Source organism: Genypterus blacodes, unplaced genomic scaffold (genome assembly GCF_046128005.1).
Source record: "Genypterus blacodes isolate CSIRO-AG114 ecotype Tasmania unplaced genomic scaffold, CSIRO-AGI_Gbla_v1 ptg000422l_1, whole genome shotgun sequence".
Classification (NCBI taxonomy): Eukaryota; Metazoa; Chordata; class Actinopteri; order Ophidiiformes; family Ophidiidae; genus Genypterus; species Genypterus blacodes.
In genome coordinates this window covers 53,464-78,185 of record NW_027467194.1, presented here as the reverse complement: position 1 = coordinate 78,185, position 24,722 = coordinate 53,464, and the positions used below count along the sequence as shown (strand labels likewise).

Genomic DNA, 24,722 nt, shown 5'->3' with positions numbered 1-24,722 from the left:
CACACACACACACACACACACACACACACACACACACACACACACACACACACACACACACACACACACAAAAAACACTCCAGCTCGCTCTGATAGTCTTTTATAAATCCACACCTACAGGTTCCTCAAAAACAGGCATTTGATTATTGTGGCAAAGAGGTGAACTCACATTCTCTCTCAGTTTCAAATGTACATTTTGTGACAAATATATTATGAAAATACAAATAAAAAAGGGATGGCTCTTTGTCTCTGAGGCTTTAGTAAACTCTGATTCATTTATTAGAGCAGGCGGAGCCTCGGCGAGCGGCGTCCCCCGGTCCTCTGAGTGTCCCTGCAGGACAGAGACCGTCCCTCTAGTAGTCCTCGTCCTCTGAGTCGCTGTCCTTTTGCGTGGGAGCTGACATTCTGATCGACGACATCAGCTTGTCCTCGATTTGCTTCCTGGGGTTCTCCTCCAGGTCGGTCTTCACCGCTCCGCTCTCAGACAGCCTCCACTCCAGCTCTGAACACAGACGCAAACAGACCGAGCTCATAAACCCAAAACCTGCTACTAAGTAAACATATTGATTGTTAATCGTGTTGAAGATCTCTGCCCGATACCTAAAGCTTGTTTGGGAACATTCGGGCTTTGCACCCGTGTCCACTACTGCAGCCTCATTATGACTGTAGCATGATGCTGTGGCGCCACCTGCTGGCAGAAGGCCGGTATTGTTTCACCTTCTAAATGTCTGCGAGTGCACGAAGTGACGAAGAGAGACACCAACCGCAAATCACACAGAGGAGAGCAGAGAGGAGTCTGAACGGAGGAACACAGCTGAGGGACCGACACCTTAAATGTGCTGCTGGGTTTTATGATCACCGCATCGTCCCAAACCGGACTTAAGATGCTCAGTTAAGATATAAGTTTAAGGTTTCTCATGCAGTGTGTTATGTGGAAGCACCTTAAGTGTGTTGAAAGTGACTCCCTACCTTCAACTTTAAGGTTCATGCCTCCAAACACCAGCGGCCCGATGAACTGGGCCTTCATGTCGCCCTCGGAGTAGACGAAGATGGTGGGCAGGTTGTGGTCGGGGTAGTTGGGGATGCAGGTGGTGGAGATGGACTTGAGGAACTTGGTCTGAGGGAACTTCCGGGCCAGCGTGCTCAGGTGCTGGTTGATTAGCGTGCACAGGGGAATCCTACAAGGGTCAAGAGGGTCGGAGGTCAAAGGCCTGCCAGTCTGCCTCACTCACACTCTGGGTTCTGGGTTCAGAGCGGTGCATCTAGTCTGGGTCACAGCTAGAGCGGTAACCTGGAAGGAGATGACAGAGGCACCGTGTGTGTGTGTGTGTGTGTGTGTGTGTGTGTGTGTGTGTGTGTGTGTGTGTGTGTGTGCTCTGCAGGCGGCGGCTGAGCGTTTGTTTGGCGTGGCGTGTGTTTGAGTTGCAGACCTACCCCTGCTTGTACAGGTGCAGCACCACCCAGATCCCCTCTCCGGCCTTGTTCACCTCCTGGATGTAGTCCTGTCCAGAGATCTCAGTCACCTCCCCGAACACGTTCTTCATCTGAGTCGCCTTCCACTCCGCCAGACGCTTCTGTCTGCAGAGACACAACGAAGAAGAAGAAGAAACCTTGACCTATTGGTTCAAATCACATGTAAACACGTCTTCTGTAATTTCCTGGTCCACATAGGGACACACACACACACACAAACACACCCTAGCACTCACTTGTACATCTCAATGGCTGCTTCGTCCTCTTCACCAAACTCATCTTCATTCTCGTCCAGCTCGTCCAGGGTCATGTCCTCATAGGTTTTCACTGCTCTCTCACACACACACACACACACACACACACACACACACACACACACAGGGGGAGGGGCCGTTACTCAAACTGAACCTCACTGAAACCCGACACCCTGAGCCCTGTAGCAAATGTCTCTCTTACCCACTGACTGGTGCTGAAGGGCCAGCTCCTCCTCTTCATCATCTTTGGGTAGCTCTTTGGGAGGAAGAATCCCCTTCTTCCTCAGGATATCGTTCCACTCTGTGTCTTCGTTTGGGTCCTAAGGAGGAAACGCCACATACACACATTAACACGCAGTAACTCCAGGCAGGTCAGCAGAGAGGAAGAGGTGAAGAGAGTAAACAACAAACTAAAATAAAAGCGAAAACCAGAAAAAAGAGCTTCAGGAAATAAGAGCATGAGACATAAATAAATGTTCAAAAATGTATAAAGAATTCAAAACGCCCCAAACATGAAAATACATTCTAAATGTATTGAGAAATGTAAATAAACATGGATAAAGAAAAAGACTTAGGTAACTTAACAATTTGTGTCTTTAGTAAAGGGGTCTGTTATTGATGTATTAATCTAGTAGAGAATATTTAGTTTAAATCGCATTTGCTTCCGTTTCTGTGACGGTTGGGAGTTACAGCTAAGCTAAGCTAAGCTAACTCACTGCAGTTCGACTCCCTAACAAAGCTCCGACACGACACGACACAATGTGAATGAGCCCCCAACGGTTTAACTTTAATCACGCGGTTTTAACAAATTATAACGTTTTACTGACCTGCATTGTGACAGAAGAGGAGACAGCAAAATCACACCACGCCTCTCCGACCGGACACGGAAACAGAAAGGTCGGACCAAGTGGGATCCGGAACCCAAACAACCCCCGGCAGAACGGAGCTGAAACTACAGGCAGAAAGATCACACCTCACCTTTGTCAGCGTATCACAGTGAGGCCATGAGAGTGATTAGTTTATATCGCGTCAAATGTTCATTTAACGACAAGCGGAACGCTTGCGTGTGGACGACGAGGGACAATAATAAATGTGACACAGAAACCCGGGGTGATGCCCAAAATGACCATATAAGGAGCGGGGACGCCGCCTGGCTATTACAGCAGCTGAGCGCGAGACAGCTGCACACACGCACGCACACGCGATTGAACGAAAAGCTGAATCGTGTTTTTTTACGTTTCCGGTCTTTCAATTTGTGAAAGCGAAGATAAATAATTCCTTCATCGACATCATTTCAATCAAACAAATCAACAATTCAAAAGACTAAACTCAAATGAACGAATCTCAAAGAATTGATCTAATATCTAACAAATGAGTAAAGAGAAGGAACCAATCAGCGCTCATGTTTCTGACACACTTCATACTTACATGGAGCTCAAAGTGCTTTCACAACTGGGGAAACGTCAGGAAATATAAAAGAACAATCAGCACATGACTTAGATATGAAAGATCAGAATCAAATCACAGAGAAATCTTCACCTTAGAAAGAGAATGAAGGAGAAAGATGGAGAATATCTTTCAAATGAAACAATAGAGAGTCCAGACCAAGTGTTCATAAACTTTATTCTATGTCTCCAGAGTGGAACAGACCAGAATGTCTTTAATGCCAAGAACATGTTTACATTTACAGGAATGAGATCTCTGCATCCAGACTGAGGAGAGGGAGAGGACAGGAACAGAGGTGTGTGTGTGTGTGTGTGTGTGTTAGAGAGGTAGTGAGAGTGTGCCTGTGTTTGTGAGTGTGTGAAAAAGTGTGAGGGAGAACGTGAGTCAGTGTGTTTGAGACAGGGAGTGTGTGTGAAAGAGAGAGAGAGAGAGTGTGTGTGAGAAAGAATGTGAGTGTGAGTGTGTGTGTGAGAGAGTGCGTGTGGGTATTTGTGATTGTGTGAGTGAAAAAGAGTGTTTGAGAGAAAACGTGTGTGAGTGTGTGTGAGAGGGAGCATTTGTATGTGAGGGTGTGTGTGAGGCAGAGAGTGTGTGTGAGAAAGAGTGTGTGTGAGAATTAGTGTGTGTGTGTGTGTGATAAAGCGAGAGTGTGTGTGTGTGCGTGTGAGGAAATAAGAGAGTGTGCGTGTGTGTGTGTGTGTGTGTGTGTGCTACAGATCACACAGAGTCACTGAGGAATCAAAGCTCCAGAACCCAAACCCAGCATAGAGAGGTTGAGTGAATGTGGTGGTGAAGGTGTGGAGGTGGATCAGTGTGTGAGAGACGCTGTAGAAGGACAGAGTGCCAGCAGGACAGTCCACATACACTCCTACTCTGTGAGGGACAGAGGAGGACACAGGGACACTGAGGGTCGTGAAGATGTTATCGTGATAGACAGAGTAACCACGACGATCAGAGCATCTCAGACTCCAGGACTGATTATTATCTCCAAACCTGCTGTCTGCTCTGTCTCCTTTCCTCCTGATTCCTCTGTAACTCACTGATATATAAACGTGTCCTCTCCACTCCACCTCCCAGTAACAACGACTGGTCAGAACATTTCTACTCAGCAGCTGAGGCCAGTCATCAAACCACTCTGGAAGATCAGGATGTGGCTGCTTCTCTTCCACATATGTCACCTTCCTGTTGTTGTCAGACAGTTTGAGTTTTCTGTGCATTGTGTCTGGGTCCAGTTCCAGTTCACAAACATCTGATGGACAGAAAAAGACACAAACAGCAGCAGTTTATCATCAAACACAGCTGCTGCCTTAATTATTCAATCATTCACCCTTTATTAACACTTTATCCATCAGCATTCATTTAGTTAACTTATTTAATTTACTGTGTTTTTAATTTAAGTATTCACCGAGCTGCTGTTTGTTCATGTTTTATGTTGTTTTATATGTTGTTTCTTGTTGTCTTTTCTATATGTTATACGTTCGCCCCTAGAACCACAGCAAATTCCTCTTAAGTGTAAACTTAATTGGCAAATAAAGCAATTCTAATTCTGATTCATTCACTACTGCACTTTATACTGTGACTCACTGACACTTTCTACTGTGACTCACTGACACTTTCTACTGTGACTCACTGACACTTTCTACTGTGACTCACTGACACTTTCTACTGTGACTCACTGACACTTCCTACTGTGACTCACTGACACTTTCTACTGACACACATTTGATACAAAATCTCATTGTCAATGAGAAGACTTTCTTTGTTGTCATCAGCAAAAATTTCAGATACAAAAATCTAAACAGACCTGATTTTATTTTCATGTTTGATGAAAAATAAAAGTGAACAAAACAACAACAAAAAAATAAAAATCTAAACTAATTTTTAACTAATAATAAATGTCAGTACCAATGAATCCATAATAAATCTCAAATTCGCAGATTGTGTTATATTATATAATAAATTATAAAGGGCCACACACACACACACACACACTTGGTAAAATGATCCGAGTTGAAATTTCTGCCAGCACACCAACATATGCAAAGATCCATAAAAGTTTATAAAACAATAAAAATCACACCTGAGAGAAAAACACACAACCCCCAATCCTCATATTTAAGACGCTGCAACCTGATCGTTATTGATCAATGACTCAATCAATTGATCAGTTACTCCAACAGTTAATGGACCAATGAATATTCTAACTGACTCATCAAATATCAATTTCCTCAGTAAATATGAATAATTTCCTCTTTGAATTGTGTGTGTGGATGAAATGATGGAGGAACACACAGTGTGTCTGCTGCTTTGGTCTGAAGAATCAAAGTCAAATCAAACTTACATTTCCTCAGACCAGCTCTGATCCTCTGCTGTCCACCATGATCCATCCTGCAGGAAGACACAGAGGCACAGCAGCACATTATTGATTATTGATGTGGACACAGAGTTTTTACCTTCAACCAACAGGGAGACAGTCCACACTCTGTGGCTGTGTCCTTACCTGAGAGTGTCCAGTCTCCAGTCTGGACTCTCCAGTCCAGCAGACAGCAGCTTCTCTCCTGCATCTCCTGGATGATTGTAGCTCAGGTCCAGCTCTCTCAGACTGGAGGGGTTGGAGCTCAGAGCTGAGGCCAGAGAAGTACAGCCTTCCTGTGTGACCATACAACCTGACAGACTGAGAGGAGGGGGGGGGGGGGAGGCAGTTAGGAGATATATGGATATAAGACGTAACTAAATCAGAAGGTAAGGAGCTAAATATACAGGAATGTTTCAGTGATATATTTGCCCCACGACTTCTTTAGCAGGAACATCCTACAGGTTTAATGTCTCTTCACCCAGCATCAACCTGCATCCACGTTTAAATGGCCACAAACACAACAGCTGAGTCCTGACCTGAGAGTCTCCAGCTGACAGTGTGGACTCTCCAGTCCAGCAGACAGCAGCTTCACCCCTGAATCCTGCAGGTCATTGTGACTCAGGTCCAGGTCTCTCAGACTGGAGGACTGGGAGCAGAGGACTGAGGACAGAGCTTCACAGCTTCTCTCTGACAGATTACAGCCGCTGAGCCTGAGAAATGAATTGTTGAACATTTTATTTCTGTTCCCTAAAATGAGAAAGATCTTTGTGTGTCTCCACACTTACAGAGTTTTCCTGGAGGCTTTGACCACTGGCAGCAGCCTGAGAAGAGCCTCCTCTGAAGCAGAGTATTTCTTCAGGTCAAACACATCCAGATCTTCCTCTGATGACAGTAAGATGAAGGCCAGAGCAGACCACTGAGCAGGAGACAGTTTGTCTGTGGAGAGACGTCCTGGTCTCAGGTACCCTTGGATCTCCTCCACTAGAGAAAGATCCTTCAGCTCACTCAGACAGTGGAACAGATTGATGCTTCTCTCTGCAGAGACACCTTCACTGATCTTCTCCTTGATATATTGGACTGTTTTCTGGTTGGTCTCTGAGCTCCTTCCTGTATGTTTCAGGAGGCCCCTTAAGAGAGTCTGATTGGTCTGCAGTGAAAGGCCCAAAAGGAAACGAAGAAACAAGTCAAGGTGTCCATTAGGACTCAGTAAGGCCTCGTCCACTGCACTCTGGTGGAGACGTCTCAGTTTAGATTCGTCTCCTGATAGAGAGGTTGATTGATTTGACAGCAGGTTGACTCCAGAGTTGATGAATGTCAGATGGACATAAAGAGCAGCCAGAAACTCCTGGACGCTCAGATGGACGAAGCAGAACACCTTGTCCTGGTACAGTCCCCTCTCCTCTTTAAAGACCTGAGTGAACACTCCTGAGTACACTGAGGCTGCTGTGATGTCCATGCCACACTCTGTCAGGTCTGACTCAAGGAAGATTATATTTCCTTCCTGCAGCTGATCAAAAGCCAGTTTTCCCAGAGACACAATCATCTCTTCAGTCTCTGGATTCCAGTGCAGATCTGTCTCAGATCCTCCATCAAACTTAACGATCTTCACTTTGGTCTGAACTAGCAGGAAGTGGATGTACATCTCAGTCAGGGTCTTGGGCAGCTCTCCTCTCTCTGTAGTCTTCATCATGTCCTCCAGAACTGAGGAAGTGATCCAGCAGAAGACTGGGATGTGGCACATGATGTGGAGGCTTCGCGAGGTCTTGATGTGGGAGATGATGCTGCTGGCCTGCTCCTCATCTCTGAGTCTCTTCCTGAAGTACTCCTCCTTCTGAGGGTCAGTGAACCCTCTGACCTCTGTCACCATGTCCACGCTCTCAGCAGGGATCTGATTTGCTGCTGCAGGTCTTGTGGTTATCCAGAGGCGAGCAGATGGAAGCAGGTTACCCCTGATGAGGTTTATCAGCAGAACATCCACTGAGGTGGACTCTCTAACATCGGTCAGGATCTCACCTTTGTGGAAGTCCAGAGGAGGTCGACACTCATCCAGACCGTCCAGGATGAAGACGACCCGGAAGTCTTCAAAGCTGCAGATTCCTGCTTCTTTGGTTTCAGTAAAGAAGAGATGAAGAAGCTCCACCAAGCTGAACTTTCTCTTTCTCAGCACATTGAGCTCTCTGAAGGTGAATGGAAATGTGAGCTGGATGTTCTGGTGGGCTTTGCCTTCAGCCCAGTCCAGAGTGAACTTCTGTGTTAAGAGGGTTTTCCCGATGCCAGCCACGCCCTTTGTCATCAGTGTTCTGACTGGCTGATCTCTTCCAGCTGAGGCTTTAAAGATGTCTTCACATCTGATTGGTGTTTCGTCTCTCTGAGGTTTCCTGGATGCTGCTTCAATCTGTCTGACCTCATGTTCATCATTGACCCCTCCAGCCCCTCCCTCTGTGATGTAGAGCTCTGTATAGATCTCATTCAGAGGGGTTTGCTTTCCTGCTTTAGCGACCCCCTCACACACACTCTGGAACTTCTGCTTCAGCTTAGACTTCAGTTTACGTTGGAGTGTAATGGGTGGAGCAACACTTCCTGATGAAGAGACAACCGTCAGAGGAGGGAAACATGGAGAAGAAAAGAAAACTACAGAGGAGAAAAGCATCAGAATTGTACATTTAGGAGGAGAAAAGTTTAACCAAAGCAGCTTTGATAAGTTAGTCTAAGTTTAGTTTAGGCTCATCTTAGCCTTGGTTGGTCAGTGTGTGAGTGTAAGTCAGAGGATGGGGCACAGCAGCTGATTCTCTCTGTTACTATTCTCTGCTTCTGGACTCTCCCACCTCTTGGTGTCCAGACTCTCTCATGTGCTCAGACTCAGCGTCCCTTCAGCCTGTGGGGCTCTCACACTGTAAAGGTGGTAGAGTGTGTGTGCTTACACAGCCTGAGTGAGGATGAAGAGGTGCTGAACAAGTCCTAACAATTTTGTAGCTTGAAGCAGTAAGTGCATACTTGTATGTCAGAGCGTGTAGAGTGTGTAAGTGTGAAGCTTTAGTCCTGTTTCCTCTTTCCACCATGTTAAAGCTGTTAAATGCTCTTACTGCTGTGAAGAGACTCAGCCAGCTCCTCCTGCTTCATTCTCCTCAGGAAGGTCACTGTGAGCTTCATCAACGCCTCTCTGATGCTCCTCTGCTCTTCTTCCTCACCACCCAACACCTCCTCATCCTCATTCTGGCTCTCAGAGAATTCTGGGTACTCTGGACTCAGCCCCTTCTGGATGTTCTTCAGCTCGTTCTTCACAAACCTGACAATGTTTTCCTCCAGCAGCTGAAAGAGTCAAACATGAGTTTGAATCAGGGGGACAGAGGATTCTGATTGGCCGTCAGGTGTGTGGTTACAGAGTATATGTTGACAACATGACTCAGTAGTGCAGGTAAACAGGATTCTAAACCTACAGACTTATGAAGATGCAGGTAACCATAGCAACAGTTCTGATGCTTCACACCAGAGTTCCCACTGAACTCTCCCTGGTCAAACTACATGTGCTGTGTTAAATCATCTCTTATTTCTCTGTCCAATAGATTCTCCACCCAGTGACATCGTCCATATGTAAGTGGGCGGAGCCTGGACATTTACACACCATAAATATGGAGTCCAGGTCTGCTGGATGCTGCTGGACACACCGACCTGTGGAAACCTCTGACTTCTTCAGCTGAACTCTGTGGAGAAATCAGGGAACATGAAGTTTGCAAACACACACGGACAGGATGCAGAGATGTGTTCAAGCAGACCTGTGCTTTGTGATGTCCTCTACTACAAAGACACAATGATAACATCAAAGTGACCTGGTTTAACCTCTGACCTTTCTTCAGCAGCCTTCTGTCCATCTTTGAAGTTAACAGGTTCACCCATGGACCAGTCACTCTTCATGGACACACAGCTGGGTACAGGAAGGTCTGCCCTCTGATGGTGAACACTATAAACACAGCATTGACAACACAACAGCAGATGGAAGCAGAAGGTCATGAGGTGAGTGTGAGAAGCAGCTAAAGCAGCTGTACACACCACTGCTGTCAGCTTCATAGAGGAGAGAATCACAATCATTCATTCTAATGGGAGGAGGAGCTGTGTTTGACTGAATGTTGCTTTAAACTACACACTTTGTGACAGAGACACACAAACCTTTGAAGTCTGTCATCCTCACTAACTCTGGGACTCAGCTTACAGAAATCTTGTTACTCAGCATCAAACAACAACAGAACCTGGACAAACATCAACGTCTCCCTCCCTCATGACCTGAACCTTTAATTCAGGTTTGAGATCTTTACAATGAGCCACCCAGGAAGCTCACTACCATCCAACACACATCACCCAGCATCATCCCTCTCCTCTGCTGACCTGTGCAGTCCTCCACGTGAGGCTGCAGGACGGGTGGTGCCTGATGGACAGCCTCAACCTACGCACTTAGGTCAGCACGTTGAGATATGACGCCTTCATATTCGGGCTCAGATTTGTACAAACGTCCCCCCCCCCCACCCCCGTGTGAGGGGCGCTCTTACTCTGTGTGTGAGGGTCCAGGTTTAGGACTGAAGTGTGGAGGTCCCTCCTCTTCATCACCGCAATCACTCATCGTCACTCCACTACAAGGAAACACACACGTAAACACACACGGACAATCACACACGCACAAACATAAACAAACACACAGTCTGAAAAATGTACACACACACAAACACATAGACCAAAGTATGAAAGATAAACTTTGATCCATAAAATCATCGAATTAAACTCAAACTCACACTGCGTCAGTCTGCTGCTCCTCCAACTAAATTTTCACTTTCTGTTCCCACAGTCCTCTGCTCCGCCCCAGTGTTGCCAGGTGAGAAATGTGGGATTATCGTACCAGAGACATAAAATTATCGTATTTTGAGTGAAATTATCGTACACCCATCATAACCAAATAACAAGTCTATTGATGCGCTATAGTCACTCTAGTGTTGAACAGCGTCCAACAGACACTCACAGCTTTGTGGCGTCAGTACGGAATGGATTCAGCAGCCTCTGCTTCTTCTTCTTTTTTTTTCTTTTCCTCACCTATGGGGCGGGCGCAGCGGACTATTCAGCCAATCATGGCCGTTGTTCTGAGGCAAACGCATACACGTCACTCGTAGCTCACATTTAGAAAAGCACGATTGGCTGGAATTTCCAGCGTGCATTTGACAGATGCGCTCCGAGTCTCCGACTCCGACAGACAGTTGCGACAGGCTGATTTACAACCGATTACAACCACACATTCACGGAATGGTCAAATTATCGTACATTTGGCCTTTTTTGGGATTATTGATCTTACATCGTACAGAGGGCAAAATTATCGTACAAATACGATAATTATCGTACACCTGGCAACACTGCTCCGCCCCCTGTGTGTGTGTGTGTGTATGTGTGCGTGTGTGTGCGTGTGTCACTTGGCACTATCAAGTGGACACATTGCAGAAGTGTGTTTTTTCTAGTTAAACTTCATTTAAATAAATCATAAAGATAAATATTAACTTGAGTCTTTGAATGAAATTGCAACTCTGCCTGCATCATGACGTCACAATCCATCACGTGTTTACAGACATTATCACAAAAAAGCTAAACGAAGTAGGTGTGTGTGTGTGTGTGTGTGTGTGTGTGTGTGTGTGTGTGTCCCATAGATTGACCATCAGAAGGCTTTTGGTTTGATTTGCCGCGCGCTCTCTTGTAATGACTCAGTGTGACCAGCAGGGCTTCCATAACATCAGCGCGTCTATGGAGGAGGGACCGACGGACGGACGGACGGAGGGCTGAGTCCGCGTTCCACCCGCAGGAGGACTCCAGACCGACAGAGCCAGACGCGCCTCAGATCTCCACCTGCTTCTAATCCCGTTTATGTCTCTGCTTTGTGTTTGGATGGACTTGGTGGTGGGATTATCAGTGGGACGGCTCAATGTGGACACTTGTTGAATTCACGCTGGTTGCTCTTCTTCTTCTGCAGAGCCGCAAACACGTGAGGGCATCGGAACTGAAACTTGATCACTTTATAACGCAATGTAACGAAATCTAGAATCTTACAGCAGCTAAGAACTTTAACAACAGACACGATATAAAACATTCAGAGGTTTAGAGAATTGTTTTTTAATCTATTTCTTTTTTTATATAATTGTATGTCTTTGTTCCTAACTTCTTTTAAATGTTTACATGTTTGTAATTATCTAGAACTTCGTTTCTTTACTCTTTTTTGTTTCATCTCTAAAATCTCTTCACTAACAGATTTCTTTCTCATTTTTCCTTTTTCACAATGATATCTGTTCATATGTTGTAAGTCCACAGCAGGACACCGGCAGGTTGTGTGTTCGCTCACACTCACGTTGGTGTTTGCAGATGGAGGCTCTCTCTGAACTTCATCTTACTGCAGGAGGAGCGGAGCTGTGCGGAGCTGCTGAGGACCAACGGGAGCTCAGCAGGACAGGGTGAGTCGCATGGTGGCGCTGTGATGGGAAGACAACAGGCCAGAGGGTCAGACAAAGACAATGCAGCTGCTAAACTAAAATGTACTGAACAACCAATATTGTTGACACACACACACACACACACACACACACACACACACACACACACACAAACACGCACAGTTTCCGTTTCCTCTTTTTATTTTGAGTTCAGTTGCACAGTTGGCTTTAGTTGGCATTAGGTGAAAACCTTAAATATAGAAATAGAAAAAAAAGAAAAGAAACTTAGGCAATTCTACATCGTGCATATGACAGCAATAAATAAAAATAATAGAAAAATATCTCTCATTTGAAGTAGAAACATCGCATTTACATTAGAAGTTAGCCGAGCATGTACATGAACCTACCATGATTACAGATCACATACGTCGCGTGTATGACGACATAGGGTTGAACGAATGAATGAACAGCTGATCGGCCCTGATCGTCTCGTTTGTCCGTGAATCTCCACACCTCTTTTTGGTTGATTTTTCCCTTTAAGTGCACTTTCTTTCTAAAATCCCCAAATAATTTCTGAAAGCTTGTTTGACCACACACACACAAACACACACAAACACACACACACACACACACACACACACACACACACACACACACACACACACACACACACACAAAAACTCTAATGAACGAATCACAAAGAATTTATCTAATATCTAACAAATGAGTAAAGAGAAGGAACCAATCAGCGCTCATGTTTCTGACACACTTCATACTTACATGGACCTCAAAGTGCTTTCACAACTGGGGAAACGTCAGGAAATATAAAAGAACAATCAGCACATGACTTAGAAATGAAAGATCAGAATCAAATCACAGAGAAATCTTCACCTTAGAAAGAGAATGAAGGAGAAAGATGGAGAATATCTTTCAAATGAAACAATAGAGAGTCCAGACCAAGTGTTCATAAACTTTATTCTATGTCTCCAGAGTGGAACAGAACAGAATGTCTTTAATGCCAAGAACATGTTTACATTTACAGGAATGAGATCTCTGCATCCAGACTGAGGAGAGGGAGAGGACAGGAACAGCTGTGTGTGTGTGTGTGTGTGTGTGTGTGTGTGTGTGTGTGTGTGTGTGTGTGTGTGTGTGTGTGTGTGTGAGTGTTAGAGAGGGAGAGAGAGTGTGTCTGTGTGTGAGTGTGTGAAAAAGTGTGAGGGAGAACGTGAGTCAGTGTGTTTGAGACAGGGAGTGTGTGTGAGAGAGAGAGAGCGAGAGAGAGTGTGTGTGTGTGAGGACAAAGAGTGTGTGTGAGAAAGAATGTGAGTGTGAGTGTGTGTGTGAGAGAGTGTGGGTGGGTGTTTGTGATTGTGTGAGTGAAAAGAGTGTTTGAGAGAAAACGTGTGTGTGTGTGTGTGAGAGGGAGCATTTGTATGTGAGGGTGTGTGTGAGGCAGAGAGAGTGTGTGAGAAAGAGTGTGTGTGTGTGTGAGAAAGCGAGAGTGTGTGTGTGTGTGTGCGTGTGTGAGGATATAAGAGAGTGTGTGTGTCTTTGTGCGTGTGTGTGTCTGTGTGAGGAAGCAAGAGAGAGAGAGTGTGTGTGTGTGTGTGTGTGTGTGTGTGTGAGGAAGCAAGCGAGTGTGTGTGTGTGTGTGTGTGTGTGTGTGTGTGTGTGTGTGTGTGTGTGTGTGTGTACAGATCACAGAGTCACTGAGGAATCAAACCTCCATAGCCCAAACCCAGCATAGAGAGGTTGAGTGAATGTGGTGGTGAAGGTGTGGAGGTGCATCAGTGTGTCAGAGACGCTGTAGAAGGACAGAGTGCCAGCAGGACAGTCCACATACACTCCTACTCTGTGAGGGACAGAGGAGGACACAGGGACACTGAGGGACGTGGAGCTGTTATTGCGATAGACAGAGTAACCATGGCGATCAGAGCATCTCAGACTCCAGGACTGATTATTATCTCCAAACCTGCTGTCTGCTCTGTCTCCTTTCCTGCTGATTCCTCTGTAACTCACTGATATATCAACGTTTCCTCTCCACTTCACCTCCCAGTAACAACGACCAGTCAGACCATTTCTACACAGCAGCTGAGGCCAGTGATCAAACCTCTCTGGATGATCAGGATGTGGCTGCTTCTCTCTCACATATGTCACCTTCCTGTTGTTGTCAGACAGTTTGAGGTTTCTGTACAATGTGTTTGGGTCCAGTTCCAGTTCACAAACATCTGTTGGACAGAAAAAGACACAAACAGCAGCAGTTTATCATCAAACACAGCTGCTGCCTTTATTATTCACTCATTCATTCACTACTGCACTTTCTACTGTGACTCACCGTCACTTTCTACTGTGACTCACCGTCACTTGCTGCTGTGACTCACTGACACTTTCTACTGTGACTCACTGACACTTTCTACTGTCACTCACTGTCACTTTCTACTGTGACTCACCGTCACTTTCTACTGTGACTCACCGTCACTTTCTGCTGTGACTCACTGACACTTTCTGCTGTGACTCACTGTCACTTTCTACTGTGACTCACCGTCACTTTCTACTGTGACTCACCGTCACTTTCTGCTGTGACTCACTGACACTTTCTACTGTGACTCACTGACACTTTCTACTGTGACTCACTGACACTTTCTACTGACACGTTTGATGCAAAAACTCATAATCAATAAGAAGACTTGCTTTGTTGTCATCAGCACAAATTTCAGATACAAAAATCTAAACAGACCTGATTTTATTTTCCTGTTTGATAAAAAGTTTGATAAAAAGTTATCAAAACAATTTTAAAAAATTGGAATAAATCCCATTTTTACCTTATGATACATTTCAGAACCAATGAATCCATAACACATCTGTAATTCACAGATTGCTCACACAGTGTGTCTGCTGCTTTGGTCTGAAGAATCAAAGTCAAATCAAACTTACATTTCCTCAGACCAGCTCTGATCCTCCGCTGTCCACCATGATCCATCCTGCAGGAAGACACAGAGGCACAGCAGCAAATTATTGATTATTGATTTGGACACAGAGTTTTTACCTTCAACCAACAGGGAGACAGTCCACACTCTGTAGCTGTGTCCTTACCTGAGAGTGTCCAGTCTCCAGTGTGGACTCTCCAGTCCAGCAGACAGCAGTTTCTCTCCTGCGTCTCCTGGATGATTATAGCTCAGGTCCAGCTCTCTCAGACTGGAGGGGTTGGAGCTCAGAGCTGAGGCCAGAGAAGCACAGCCTTCCTGTGTGACCATACAACCTGACAGTCTGAGAGCAGGGGGGGGGGGGGGGGGGGGGGGGTGAAGGCAGTTAGCAGATATATGGATATAAGACATAACTAAATCAGAAGGTAAGGAGCTAAATATACAGGAATGTTTCAGTGAAATATTTGCCCCACGACTTCTTTAGCAGGAACATCCTACAGGTTTAATGTCTCTTCACCCAGCATCAACCTGCATCTACGTTTAAATGGCCACAAACACAACAGCTGAGTCCTGACCTGAGAGTCTCCAGCTGACAGTGTGGACTCTCAAGTCCAGCAGACAGCAGCTTCACCCCTGAATCCTGCAGGTCATTGTGACTCAGGTCCAGGTCTCTCAGACTGGAGGACTGGGAGCAGAGGACTGAGGACAGAGCTTCACAGCTTCTCTTTGACAGATTACAGAGACTGAGCCTGAAGAAAAGATTCAACCATTACAAATAATTAACATCAAATTAAGGGTCATGTGATTTCCACAATGTAGAAAAAAAATTGAATCAGAGAATTGTAACATGAAAAAGTAATCAATACAGAATTGAAAGAATTCAGCAGATTTGGGATGAAAATAATTCTGAAATGATTGTAGATGTTTGAGATAAATTGTGAGTTAATTTGTCAAGTAACAAGACATGTGGAGAAACATTTCCTCCTTTTGAGAGAGCGAGAGAGAACGACAACGAGAGAGCGAGAGGGAGAGAGGGAGAGAGAGAGAGTGTCATAATGGAGCTGCATCATGTGTGGGTCTGTGAAACTGCAGCATTTCTTGAAATCAAAACATTCCGAGAGAAACAAGAAGGTCAAGCGACTGAAAACTCACAGTGTTTCACCTGTAAACATTTATATCTTGCTGACCTGAGAGTCTCCAGCTGACAGTGTGGACTCTCCAGTCCAGCAGACAGCAGCTTCACTCCTGAATCCTGCAGGTCATTGTTACTCAGGTCCAGGTCTCTCAGGCTGGAGGACTGGGAGCAGAGGACTGAGGACAGAGCTTCACAGCTTCTCTCTGACAGATTACAGCCGCTGAGCCTGAGAAATGAATTGTTGAACATTTTATTTCTGTTCCCTAAAATGAGAAAGATCTTTGTGTGTCTCCACACTCACAGAGTTTTCCTGGAGGCTTTGACCACTGGCAGCAGCCTGAGAAGAGCCTCCTCTGAAGCAGAGTATTTCTTCAGGTCAAACACATCCAGATCTTCCTCTGATGACAGTAAGATGAAGGCCAGAGCAGACCACTGAGCAGGAGACAGTTTGTCTCTGGAGAGACGTCCTGGTCTCAGGTACCCTTGGATCTCCTCCACTAGAGAAAGATCCTTCAGCTCATTCAGACAGTGGAACAGATTGATGCTTCTCTCTGCAGAGACACCTTCACTGATCTTCTCCTTGATGTATTGGACTGTTTCCTGGTTGGTCTCTGAGCTCCTTTCTGTCTCTTTCAGGAGGCCCCTTAAGAGAGTCTGATTGGTCTGCAGTGAAAGGCCCAAAAGGAAACGAAGAAACAAGTCCAGGTGTCCATTAGGACTCAGTAAGGCCTCGTCCACGGCACTCTGGTGGAGACGTCTCAGTTTATATTTGTCTCCTGATAGTTTGGACCACAGAGAGGTTGGTTGATCTTCTGACAGCAGGTTGACTCCTAACTTGATGAATGTCAGATGGACGTAAAGAGCAGCCAGAAACTCCTGGACGCTCAGATGGACAAAGCAGAACACCTGGTCCTGGTACAGTCCCCTCTCCTCTTTAAAGACCTGAGTGAACACTCCTGAGTACACTGAGGCTGCTGTGATGTCCATGCCACACTCTGTCAGGTCTGAGTCATAGAAGATCAGGTTTCCTTTCTGCAGCTGATCAAAAGCCAGTTTTCCCAGAGACACAATCATCTCTTCACTCTCTGGATTCCAGTGCAGATCCGTCTCAGATCCTCCATAATACTTAACGATCTTCACTTTGGTCTGAACTAGCAGGAAGTGGATGTACATCTCAGTCAGGGTCTTGGGCAGCTCTCCTCTCTCTGTAGTCTTCATCATGTCCTCCAGAACTGAGGAAGTGATCCAGCAGAAGACTGGGATGTGGCACATGATGTGGAGGCTTCGCGAGGTCTTGATGTGGGAGATGATGCTGCTGGCCTGCTCCTCATCTCTGAGTCTCTTCCTGAAGTACTCCTCCTTCTGAGGGTCAGTGAACCCTCTGACCTCTGTCACCATGTCCACGCTCTCAGCAGGGATCTGATTGGCTGCTGCAGGTCTTGTGGTTATCCAGAGGCGAGCAGATGGAAGCAGCTTCCCTCTGATGAGGTTTATCAGCAGAACATCCACTGAGGTGGACTCTCTAACATCGGTCAGGATCTCACCTTTGTGGAAGTCCAGAGGAAGTCGACACTCATCCAGACCGTCCAGGATGAAGACGACCCGGAAGTCTTCAAAGCTGCAGATTCCTGCTTCTTTAGTTTCAGTAAAGAAGTGATGAAGAAGCTCGACCAAGCTGAACTTTCTCCCTCTCAGCACATTGAGCTCTCTGAAGGTGAATGGAAATGTGAGCTGGATGTTCTGGTGGGCTTTACCTTCAGCCCAGTCCAGAGTGAACTTCTGTGTTAAGAGGGTTTTCCCAATGCCAGCCACACCCTTTGTCATCAGTGTTCTGATTGGCTGATCTCTTCCAGGTGAGGCTTTAAAGATGTCTTCACATCTGATTGGTGTGTCTTCTCTCTGAGGTTTCCTGGATGCTGCTTCAATCTGTCTGACCTCATGTTCATCATTGACCCCTCCAACCCCTCCCTCTGTGATGTAGAGCTCTGTGTAGATCTCATTCAGAGGGGTTTGCTTTCCTGCTTTAGCGACCCCCTCACACACACTCTGGAACTTCTGCTTCAGCTTAGACTTCAGTTTACGTTGGCACAGTGCAGCAACACTTCCTGATGAAGAGACAACAGTCAGAGGAGGGAAACATGGAGAAGAAACAAAACTACAGAGGAGAAAAGCATCAGAATTGTTCATTTAGGAAGAGAAAAGTTTCACCAAATCAGCTTTGATTAGTTAGCCTAAGTTTAGTTTAGGCTCATCTTAGCCTTGGTTGGTCAGTGTGTGAGAGTAAGTCAGAGGATGGGGCACAGCAGCTGATTCTCTCTGTTACTATTCTCTGCTTCTGGACTCTCCCACCTCTTGGTGTCCAGACTCTCTCATGTGCTCAGACTCAGCGTCCCTTCAGCCTGTGGGGCCCTCACACTGTAAAGGTCCTAGAGTGTGTGTGTGCTTACACAGCCTCAGTGAGGATGAAGAGGTGCTGAACAAGTCCTAACAATTATGTAGCTTGAAGCAGTAAGTGCATACTTGTATGTCAGAGTGTGTAGAGTGTGTAAGTGTGAGGCTTTAGTCCTGTTTCCTCTTTCCATCATGTTAAAGCTGTTAAATGCTCTTACTGCTGTGCAGAGACTCAGCCAGCTCCTCCTGCTTCATTCTCCTCAGGAAGGTCTCTGTGAGCTTCATCAACGCCTCTCTGATGCTCCTCTGCTCTTCATCCTCACCACCCAACACCTCCTCATCCTCATTCCGGCTCTCAGAGAATTCTGGGTACTCTGGACTCAGACCCTTCTGGATGTTCTTCAGCTCGTTCTTCACAAACCTGACAATGTTTTCCTCCAGCAGCTGAAAGAGTCAAACATGAGTTTGAATCAGGGGGACAGAGGATTCTGATTGGCTGTCAGGTGTGTGGTTACAGAGTATATGTTGACAACATGACTCAGTAGTGCAGGTAACCAGGATTCTAAACCTACAGACTTATGAAGATGCAGGTAACCAAAGCAACAGTTCTGATGATTCACACTAGGTTCCCACTTAATTTCCCTGGTCAAACTACATGTGCTGTGTTAAATCATCTCTTATTTCTCTGAGCCTGGACATTTACACACCATAAATATGGAGTCCAGGTCTGCTGGATGCTGCTGGACACACCGACCTGTGGAAACCTCTGACTTCTTCAGCTGAACTCTGTGGAGAAACCAGGGAACATGAAGTTTGCAAACACACACAGACAGGTTATCAAGGAAACGCCTGTCTGTCTGTCTGTGTGATACAACAGGAAACACAAACAAGTGTATATCAGTGGAAATGCTGCTGTCTGTTGGTTCCACAAAGCCTGTCAGAGCCCTCAGAGGATCCTGGAGTCATTCTCCAGGACATCAATCAGGAGGACAGAGATGTGTCCTTCATTCAAGCAGACCTGTGCTTTGTGATGTCCTCTACTACTAAGACACAATGACAACATCAAAGTGACCTGGTTTAACCTCTGACCTTTCTTCAGCAGCCTTCTGTCCATCTTTGAAGTTAACAGGTTCACCCATGGACCAGTCACTCTTCATGGACACACAGCTGGGTACAGGAGAGTCTGCCCTCTGCTGGTGAACCCTATAAACACAGCATTGACAACACAACAGCAGATTGAAGCAGAAGGTCATGAGGTGAGTGTGAGGAGCAGCTAAAGCAGCTGTACACACCACTGCTGTCAGCTTCATAGAGGAGAGAATCACAATCATTCATTCTAATGGGAGGAGGAGCTGTGTTTGACTGAATGTTGCTTTAAACTACACACATTGTGACAGAGACACACAAACCTTTGAAGTCTGCCATCCTCACTAACTCTGGGACTCAGCTTACAGAAATCTTGTTATACTGAGCTCATTCTGTCACTCAGCATCAAACCCAATATGTCCTTTGTTCCAAGAGGACCTGGACTTTCACTCGAGTGCATTTCCACTCACAACTCACTGATTAGTCTGCCGGTTACTAATTGGTTATTGGATTAGTTTGATCCTTTAAACTAAAATGTATTTTTACCTTCAAAATAAAATGCATGTACTGCAGCATCCAGTGCTCACTTTTCACCAATAAAACAGGGTTTAATAAATATATTAAAGCTTCATTCTTGCTCTTTTGAACAAATTAAAGCAAAAACTGAAAATAATTCTAAGTGAAAGAAATCCCTCAAACAACACAGGAAGTGGTTTGTTTGTGTGAATCACATTGAAATGAAGTTGAACAGAATTCATCATGGAGGCAGAATCATTATCACATCAATTTAACACTGACGTGAAGTTGGAGCACATTCATTTTTGTGTTGTGCGTCATTTTGAAGAAGATAAACTATTTTGATGATGCAGAAACTAAACCTTAAACCAGGACTAAACAGGACATGAATGCTCAGGCTTCAGATAACAAATGACCACAACATGTCAGAAAATAAAAACACAACCATCAAATAAGAGAGGTCTTTGGTCAAATAACACAAATAAAACATCAACGTCTCCCTTCCTCATGACCTGAACCTTTAATTCAGGTTTGAGATCTTTACAATGAGCCACCCAGGAAGCTCACTACCATCCAACACACATCACCCAGCATCATCCCTCTCCTCTGCTGATCTGTGCAGTCCTCCACATGAGGCTGCAGGATGGGTGGTGCCTGATTGACAGCCTCAACCTACGCACTTAGGTCAGCACGTTGAGATATGACGTCTTCATATTCGGGCTCAGATTTGTACAAACGTCCCGTGTTGCCCCCCCCCCCCCCCCCCCCCCTGTGAGGGGCGCTCTTACTCTGTCTGTGAGGGTCCAGGTTTAGGACTGAAGTGTGGAGGTCCCTCCTCTTCATCACCGCAATCACTCATCGTCACTCCACTACAAGGAAACACACACGTAAACACACACGGACAATCACACAGTCTGAAAAATGTACACACACACAAACACACAGACCAAAGTATGAAAGATAAACTTTGATCCATAAAATCATCGAATTAAACTCAAACTCACACTGCGTCAGTCTGCTGCTCCTCCAACTAAACTTTCACTTTCTGTTCTCACAGTCCTCTGCTCCGCCCTGTGTGTGTGTGTGAAGTGCGTTTTTTCTTGTTAAACTTCATTTAAATAAGTCATAAAGATTAATATTTACTAGAGTCTTTGAATGAAATTGCAACTCTGCCTGCATCATGACGTAACAATCCATCACGTGTTTACAGACATAATCACACAAAAGCTAAACGAAGTGTGTGTGTGTGTGTGTGTGTGTGTGTGTGCGTGTGTGCGTGTGTGTGTGTGTGTGTGTGTGTGTGTGTGTGTGTGTGGTGACACCTATAGATTAAAGTTATTCGCTGTTTTCTGACACACTTCATACTTACATGGAGCTCAAAGTGCTTTCACAACTGGGGAAACGTCAGGAAATATAAAAGAACAATCAGCACATGATTTAGAAATGAAAGATCAGAATCAAATCACAGAGAAATCTTCACCTTAGAAAGAGAATGAAGGAGAAAGATGGAGAATATCTTTCAAATGAAACAATAGAGAGTCCAGACCAAGTGCTCATAAACTTTATTCTATGTCTCCAGACTGACATGAGTATGCTAGGCATTCTGGGGTTTATTTTAAAGAAGAGAATGTGTGAAAATGAAAAGAATGACAAAGGGAAGTAAGAGAGGATGAGGAAGTGTGGGAATTAAGTGATGCAATAAGGACGTTACAGAACGATCAGAAACCTGAAGTAACATTGTTGATTGGGGGAAGGTCTATAACATTTTTGTGTGACTCTGGAGCTTCCAGAACTGTAGTGCACCCCGATGAAGTACCTAATGTCACGGCATCCACGGCACATATAAAAGCAGCAAAGGGGCGGATACACAGAGAAGACTTATCTGAACTCATAGAAATTACAGATCCAAATACAGATGTCTCCGGCAAATGCCAACTTGTATTATCAAAAGTGTGTCCCTGCAACTTATTGGGTGAGATATGATGCAACTGTTGAACATTGGAACGGTCCTGTCTGACAGGGGTATGCGGGCGCACCGAATGACAAGAATTTGTGTGGTCCAAGGCAAAGGACCGGTAGATTATTGGTACAGTCTTGACCTATTCACCACCGGACCAAGGTCTATAACCTCTGACCTAATGGAAAAAGTCAAACAAAAGATGCCACCTGAGGCACAACTAATGGAACTAGAGGCATTGCCCCAATGATACATGATTTTATAAAAGCTGGAGTGATAATTGATTGTCCGGATTCACTGTGTAATACTCAACTTTTTCCAGTGAGAAGGCTCCACCCTCATTGGGATGGAGAATGGTTCAGGATTTGCAAGCTGTAAATCAAGCTGTAGTGCCGCATGCATTGCATTGCATTACGATCATTTGGCAGACGCTTTTATCCAAAGCGACTTACATTATATTACCACCCTTCGCAGAGGGGGGAGCAATTGAGGGTTCGGTGCCTTGCTCAGGGGCACCTCGGCAGGGACTCGAACCGGCAACCCTCCGGTTCCGAAGCGGAAGCTCTACCCACTCGACTACTGCCTCCCTACAGTACCTGCACCTACAGTACCTGACCACACACACCTGACCACACACACTTTTGAATGACCAACAATAAATTAGTTTCTGTGGTAGATATCAGCAACGGTACATCAAGATAGTCATTTTGGTTTGCATTCACATATAGGAAGAAGAGGAACACCTACACTAGGATACCACAAGGTTATTGTGAATCACCTACCATTTTTGCACAAGCAATGTTTGCTAATTTGGCTAAATTTATACCGCCGGCTGAGAGTCAAATCCTATTCTATGTAGATGACATTCTCATAGCATCTAGGAGCAAGGAAGAATGCAAAACAGACACAGTAGCAATGCTAAAGTTCTTAGCTATCGAGTTAGTAAAGAAAAATTGCAACTATGGCAGTGTACAGTTAAATACCTAGGATATAACTTGTCACATGAGGGAAAACATTTGGACGAAAATAGAAAAACAGCTATTCTACAAGCACCCAAACCTAGAACTAAGAAGCAAATGATGTCATATTTGGGGATGACCAACTTTTGTAGGAGCTGGATTTCTAACAATGCAGCAATCACAGCACCTTTGACTGCATTGATTGACGAAACACCCATGGCAGCATCAGATCCGTTGTCATGGACACCAGAAGCAGAAAGTGCTTTTGTTGATGTGAAAAAGGGGCATGGTAACATCAACAGGGAAAGACATTAACCATAAAGACATAATTCTTCTTTTGTTACAGGCAGTACAACTCCCTAAGAAAGTAGCAATATGTAAGTGTGCCGCACATACAGGCAAGGATGATCCAGTCTCACAGGGAAATGCGGGAGCAGAGGTACATAACGGTCATTTAGCAGACGCTTTTATCCAAAGCGAATTCCAATAAGTGTGTTCAACATAGGTAGATAGATAGGTATAGATCAGGATATCCTTATGGACATGCAAAAGGTGTCACCTGCCTTAGAGAAACAAAAATGGATGAACAAAGGAGCACAACAACAAGAAGATGACATCTACAGGTGACCAGAAGGAAAGCCTATATTGCCTAACAACCTTTTCAGATATGATGCAGTATTGAGCCATGGACTAAGTCATGTCTCAACAGGAGGGATGGTATGGTGTGTGTGTATGTGTGTGTGTCCTGTGTGTGTGTGTGTCCTGCAGATCACAGAGTCACTGAGGAATCAAAGTCCCAGAGTCCAAACCCAGCATAGAGAGGTTGAGTGAATGTGGTGGTGAAGGTGTGGAGGTGCATCAGTGAGTCAGAGACGCTGTAGAAGGACAGAGTGCCAGCAGGACAGTCCAGATACACTCCTACTCTGTGAGGGACAGAGGAGGACCCAGGGACACTGAGGGACATGGAGCTGTTATTGTGCCAGACAGAGTAACTATGACCATCAGAGCATCTCAGCATCCAGGACTGATTATTTTCTCCAAACCAGCTCTCTCGTCCGTCTCCTTTCCTCCTGATTCCTCTGTAACTCACTGATATATCAACGTCTCCTCTCCACTTCACCTCCCAGTAACAACGACCAGTCAGACCATTTCTACACAGCAGCTGAGGACAGAGACCATCAAACCTCTCTGGATGATCAGGATGTGGCTGCTTCTCTCTCACATATGTCACCTTCCTGTTGTTGTCAGACAGTTTGAGTTTTCTGTGCACTGTGTTTGGGTCCAGTTCCAGTTCACAAACATCTGATGGACAGAAAAAGACACAAACAGCAGCAGTTTATCATCAAACACAGCTGCTGCCTTTATTATTCACTCATTCATTCACTACTGCACTTTGTACTCTGACTAACTGTCACTTTCTACTGTGACTCACTGTCACTTCCTACTGTGACTCACTGTCACTTCCTACTCTGACTAACTGTCACTTTCTACTGTGACTCACTGTCACTTTCTACTGTGACTCACTGTCACTTTCTACTGTGACTCACTGTCACTTTCTACTGTGACTCACTGTCACTTCCTACTGTGACTCACTGTCACTTCCTACTCTGACTAACTGTCACTTTCTACTGTGACTCACTGTCACTTTCTACTGTGACTCACTGTCACTTTCTACTGTGACTCACTGTCACTTTCTACTGCGACTCACTTTGTGCTGAAGACCTGATTTTATTTTCCTGTTTGATAACCTCATGCCACAAATCCAGTTTCTTT

At 45.2% G+C, this 24,722-nt stretch overlaps 3 protein-coding genes across 7 annotated transcripts; all 3 read right to left on the bottom strand.

The window, feature by feature from the left end:
* Positions 1-84: 84 nt before the first annotated feature.
* Positions 85-2,661, bottom strand: pdcl3 (phosducin-like 3). The gene is made up of 6 exons (XM_076138971.1): positions 2,555-2,661; positions 1,930-2,047; positions 1,710-1,800; positions 1,435-1,578; positions 970-1,178; positions 85-502 (listed from the first exon to the last, which is right to left on the bottom strand). The coding sequence occupies exons 1-6, from the start codon at positions 2,558-2,560 to the stop codon at positions 354-356; spliced, it is 717 nt and encodes a 238-aa protein (XP_075995086.1). The 5' UTR covers positions 2,561-2,661; the 3' UTR covers positions 85-353.
* Positions 2,662-3,352: 691 nt separating this feature from the next.
* On the bottom strand, positions 3,353-21,105 carry LOC142989438 (protein NLRC3-like). 5 transcript variants are annotated; one of them, XM_076138966.1, is made up of 12 exons: positions 21,038-21,105; positions 20,822-20,902; positions 19,521-19,634; positions 19,139-19,217; positions 18,650-18,875; positions 16,342-18,145; positions 16,093-16,266; positions 15,481-15,654; positions 6,066-6,239; positions 5,674-5,847; positions 5,515-5,561; positions 3,357-4,422 (listed from the first exon to the last, which is right to left on the bottom strand). In XM_076138966.1, exons 2-12 carry the CDS (start codon positions 20,890-20,892, stop codon positions 3,884-3,886), a joined length of 3,576 nt encoding a protein of 1,191 aa, XP_075995081.1. In that variant the 5' UTR covers positions 20,893-20,902; positions 21,038-21,105; the 3' UTR covers positions 3,357-3,883. The 5 variants fall into 5 exon arrangements, with proteins under 5 accessions (XP_075995082.1, XP_075995084.1, XP_075995085.1 ...); XM_076138967.1 differs by lacking the exons at positions 15,481-15,654; positions 16,093-16,266; positions 16,342-18,145; ... (3 more) ...; positions 20,822-20,902; positions 21,038-21,105 and adding exons at positions 6,315-8,109; positions 8,613-8,838; positions 9,152-9,230; ... (2 more) ...; positions 10,307-10,367; positions 10,535-10,854 and having other exon boundaries at positions 3,353-4,422; XM_076138969.1 differs by lacking the exons at positions 15,481-15,654; positions 16,093-16,266; positions 16,342-18,145; ... (3 more) ...; positions 20,822-20,902; positions 21,038-21,105 and adding exons at positions 6,315-8,109; positions 8,613-8,838; positions 9,152-9,230; ... (2 more) ...; positions 10,311-10,367; positions 10,535-10,854 and having other exon boundaries at positions 3,353-4,422.
* A 1,822-nt stretch (positions 21,106-22,927) lies between these two features.
* LOC142989445 (stonustoxin subunit beta-like) lies at positions 22,928-24,276 on the bottom strand (the record flags this gene model as incomplete). The annotated part of the gene is made up of 2 exons (XM_076138976.1): positions 22,928-23,677; positions 23,752-24,276. Coding segments are annotated over 2 exons (558 nt in total), but the record flags the coding sequence as incomplete, so codon positions are not given.
* Between the last annotated feature and the right edge of the window lie 446 nt (positions 24,277-24,722).